The sequence below is a fragment of the Trypanosoma equiperdum genome, assembly GCF_001457755.1.
Source record: "Trypanosoma equiperdum strain OVI genome assembly, contig: ctg_1578, whole genome shotgun sequence".
Classification (NCBI taxonomy): Eukaryota; Euglenozoa; class Kinetoplastea; order Trypanosomatida; family Trypanosomatidae; genus Trypanosoma; species Trypanosoma equiperdum.
The window spans coordinates 8,504-11,556 of NW_027123591.1; the positions used below are offsets into that span (position 1 = coordinate 8,504).

At 38.8% G+C, this 3,053-nt stretch overlaps 1 pseudogene across 1 annotated transcript; it reads left to right on the forward strand.

The window, feature by feature from the left end:
- Positions 1-308: 308 nt before the first annotated feature.
- On the forward strand, positions 309-1,834 carry TEOVI_000706300:pseudogene (annotated as a pseudogene). The gene is given in 3 exon segments: positions 309-1,031; positions 1,033-1,758; positions 1,760-1,834. Coding segments are annotated over 3 exon segments (1,524 nt in total).
- Positions 1,835-3,053: the final 1,219 nt, after the last annotated feature.

Consider the following 3,053-nt stretch of genomic DNA (forward strand, 5'->3'; position numbering starts at 1 on the left):
CGAAGCTAAATTCAGTGTATATATATATATATATGGAATAATCTGTATTTGAATTAAAAATAGAAATTCATCGGCTAATTCCCGTTCCTTTTTACTCATACACTAAGAGGATGCAGCGACAAAGTTTTCCAATTTTTCCTCTACAGATTGCATAAGCTGGATCCATCTACACCCAATAACCTTGCGTTTTTTCAGCATTATTTTCCTCACTTTTTAATCATTGTTGAGATACTTATACCCAGAAGATGAATAGAGGTTTCGCCGTAGCTCTGCTACTTTTTGTCGCCTTAAACAGTCAAATTAATGACGCAACAGACGAGAATCAGGTTGAAATAGCTCAGTTGTGCACAATATACAAGCTTTTAACAGAACCACTGCCAGAACAAAAAATTCAGGAACCATCAGCATCGTCGACAGACCAGGCGCCACATGACACAATGTCTCAAGTCCTAAACAGAGCACTCAAGCTAAATCTAACAGTCGCCGAGGAACCGGTGGACGTAGTTTTCAGAAACACGGAGAAATACAAAACGAAAAAAGATGTCGATAACGATGCCGACAAGAAAGGATACTTAAAGTTGGAAAATGATGGCGACCTCAAAAAACTTCGACAACTCTACAAAGAGGTACTTGGAACCGACAGCGGAAAGCAAGGATTCAGCCGAACCTACCAAACACCTCTAAGCCCCAGAACCAAAAACGCCCTCCGCAACCCAATAGCACATCTGTACAAAAAACTACTCGAAATTCACACAAAGTTCACAGAAAATGAGGAGGAGTTAATCGCAGACACAAAGGAAGCCAGACTCAAGCTCATGCAAGCAGCAACCGGAGACCAGCTTAAGGCGATGGCGGCACAAACGATGACGGCATATTCGCCAGCAGCAGAACTTACAGCAGAAACGTTACCCTGGGACGGAACCGCCGACCGGGACGCTAACTGCGCAGAAGCGGACCAAACGCCAAAAAAAGCTGGTATGGCACTTGCAACGGACATGTTGTGCATATGCTTCGCCAAAAAAAAACGGCGGACACACATTTTGCCAAACTTCAACCCTTACCAGCACAGACCACAGCACAAACAAGCCAACCTCTGTCGTCATCAGCGACTGGAAAGCAACACTAAAACTCTGCAAAGAAAGCCCAGTAGGTAATACTCTAGCACAGAGGGCTCATTTAATACTGGCATCAATTGCAGACTTCAAGGCAAGACTGGGAAAAAACATGATAAAAATCGCAACAGTAACAAGCGCTGCAAACGGCGCAGCAAAAGTCGGCAATTTTTACGGTGTTTTCGTGTATGGCAGCACAGCACCAGCATGCACTTCCACAACAACCGACTGGTCTGCAGCCGGCATGGGCGTCTGCATTGATTATTCCGCAGTACGAAAACCAGGAAAAGAAATTCCGTGGGTCGCAAAAGCAACGAAAGCTGCAACAGACCTAATAAGATTAGACCACCAAAGGCAAAAACTTGAAAACCTGGTAATAGCGGCACAAAACGTAGAAAGGCAAATGGAAGAAGTTTTGTTAATGAAGGATTTAATAAACGCAGCTATGGTTTCGGCGCCTGCAAAGCCAGTCAACAAGCCAACAACATAGCATGGCAGCAAATGCAAGCCACAAAACACAACCGCCGCAGAATGCCCAAGCGAGCACTGCGACTATGATGAGAAAGCCGAAGATGGCAAGAAATGCAAACCTAAACCAGGAACAGAAAACGCAGCAGAAACAGAAGAGACAAGTACCGGGGTTAGATTGCAGTAAACACAAAACCCAGCAAGCCTGTAAAGCGGAAAACGAAGATGTAAAACCTGGTCAGAAAGCAGTATGTAGTTTGATTGATTATGCTGATGATACTGGAAAGCTTCCCAAGCCGGAGTAACGCTCTTTTACTTCTTTGTAAATAAATAATTGCTGTAAATACGGTTAATGCTTTTGTGAGTGCGGTGGCATTCTATCTTTATAAGGATTTTTGCTAAATCTTATGAAATTTGTAAAATTTAGTATTTTGAGAAAGTTTTGTAAAATTTGATATAGACTTTAAAACTTTTCGTTGGAAATGTAAAATTTTTTTTAAAATATGAAATTTGTAAATTGTATATGGTAATGGCTTACGGGGAAAAAGTATAAGTAAAGTGACATGGTATTCAAAATGAATGATATCATTAAAAGATTTAAATTTAACTTATTTCATGAATATTACTTACGGTTATGACAATAATATCAATGAATAATTATTATAACAATTATAAGAGAGCGTTGTGAGTGTGTATATACTAATATTATAATAGTATATGCTGACATTAAATTGGAATTCTAAATAGAGGCAAAAAAATAAAGATTGAAATTGGACCAATAGAAGTGAGTGCGATAGTGGTTCCGGCGGGGAAATAACACGAGAATTATTGTTAAAAAAGGAGCAGTTAGCATGTAAGCAGTTACAAATGACATCATAGCAATGGACTGATCATACACAAGAATAATAATGGGGGGACCAATGAGGTGGATACAGAAAATCCAGTGTGTATGCCAAATGGATTTATTTCAACTAACACAAAGAAGCATTGTAAGTACAAGATATTTAAAAGTAGTGTTGCGAATATTTTTTTAGAACTCTTTGGAAAATGCGCTATTATCACTTAAAGCACTGTAATTGAGGTACAGCAGTCTACCACATAGAATAAAAATGAATAATGCAGTTTCATGTGTATAAAAATGTGTCCATCTTCGTTATTCACACGTGTGTGGAAGAGAATTGAAACGAGCAGCTAAATATTGAACCCGATTCTTCGGCAAGTGTATATACTAACGCAATATTTAGTAAGACTAGCAGAAGATGCAAGGATTATTCTAATTGCTAGAGGAACAGCAGTAATAATATATTGATTTCATCATAAGAGAGTGTAAAAAATGTTAGTTTCTGTGAACCGCGCACTCATGTAGATTGGAAATGTTATTAGTTAGAAATAAGTGTTTTGTTTTTTTCTATAACATAGCCAACTGAAGAAATGAAAATTAAAGATCAATGAGAAATTTAGTAGATCAGAAGG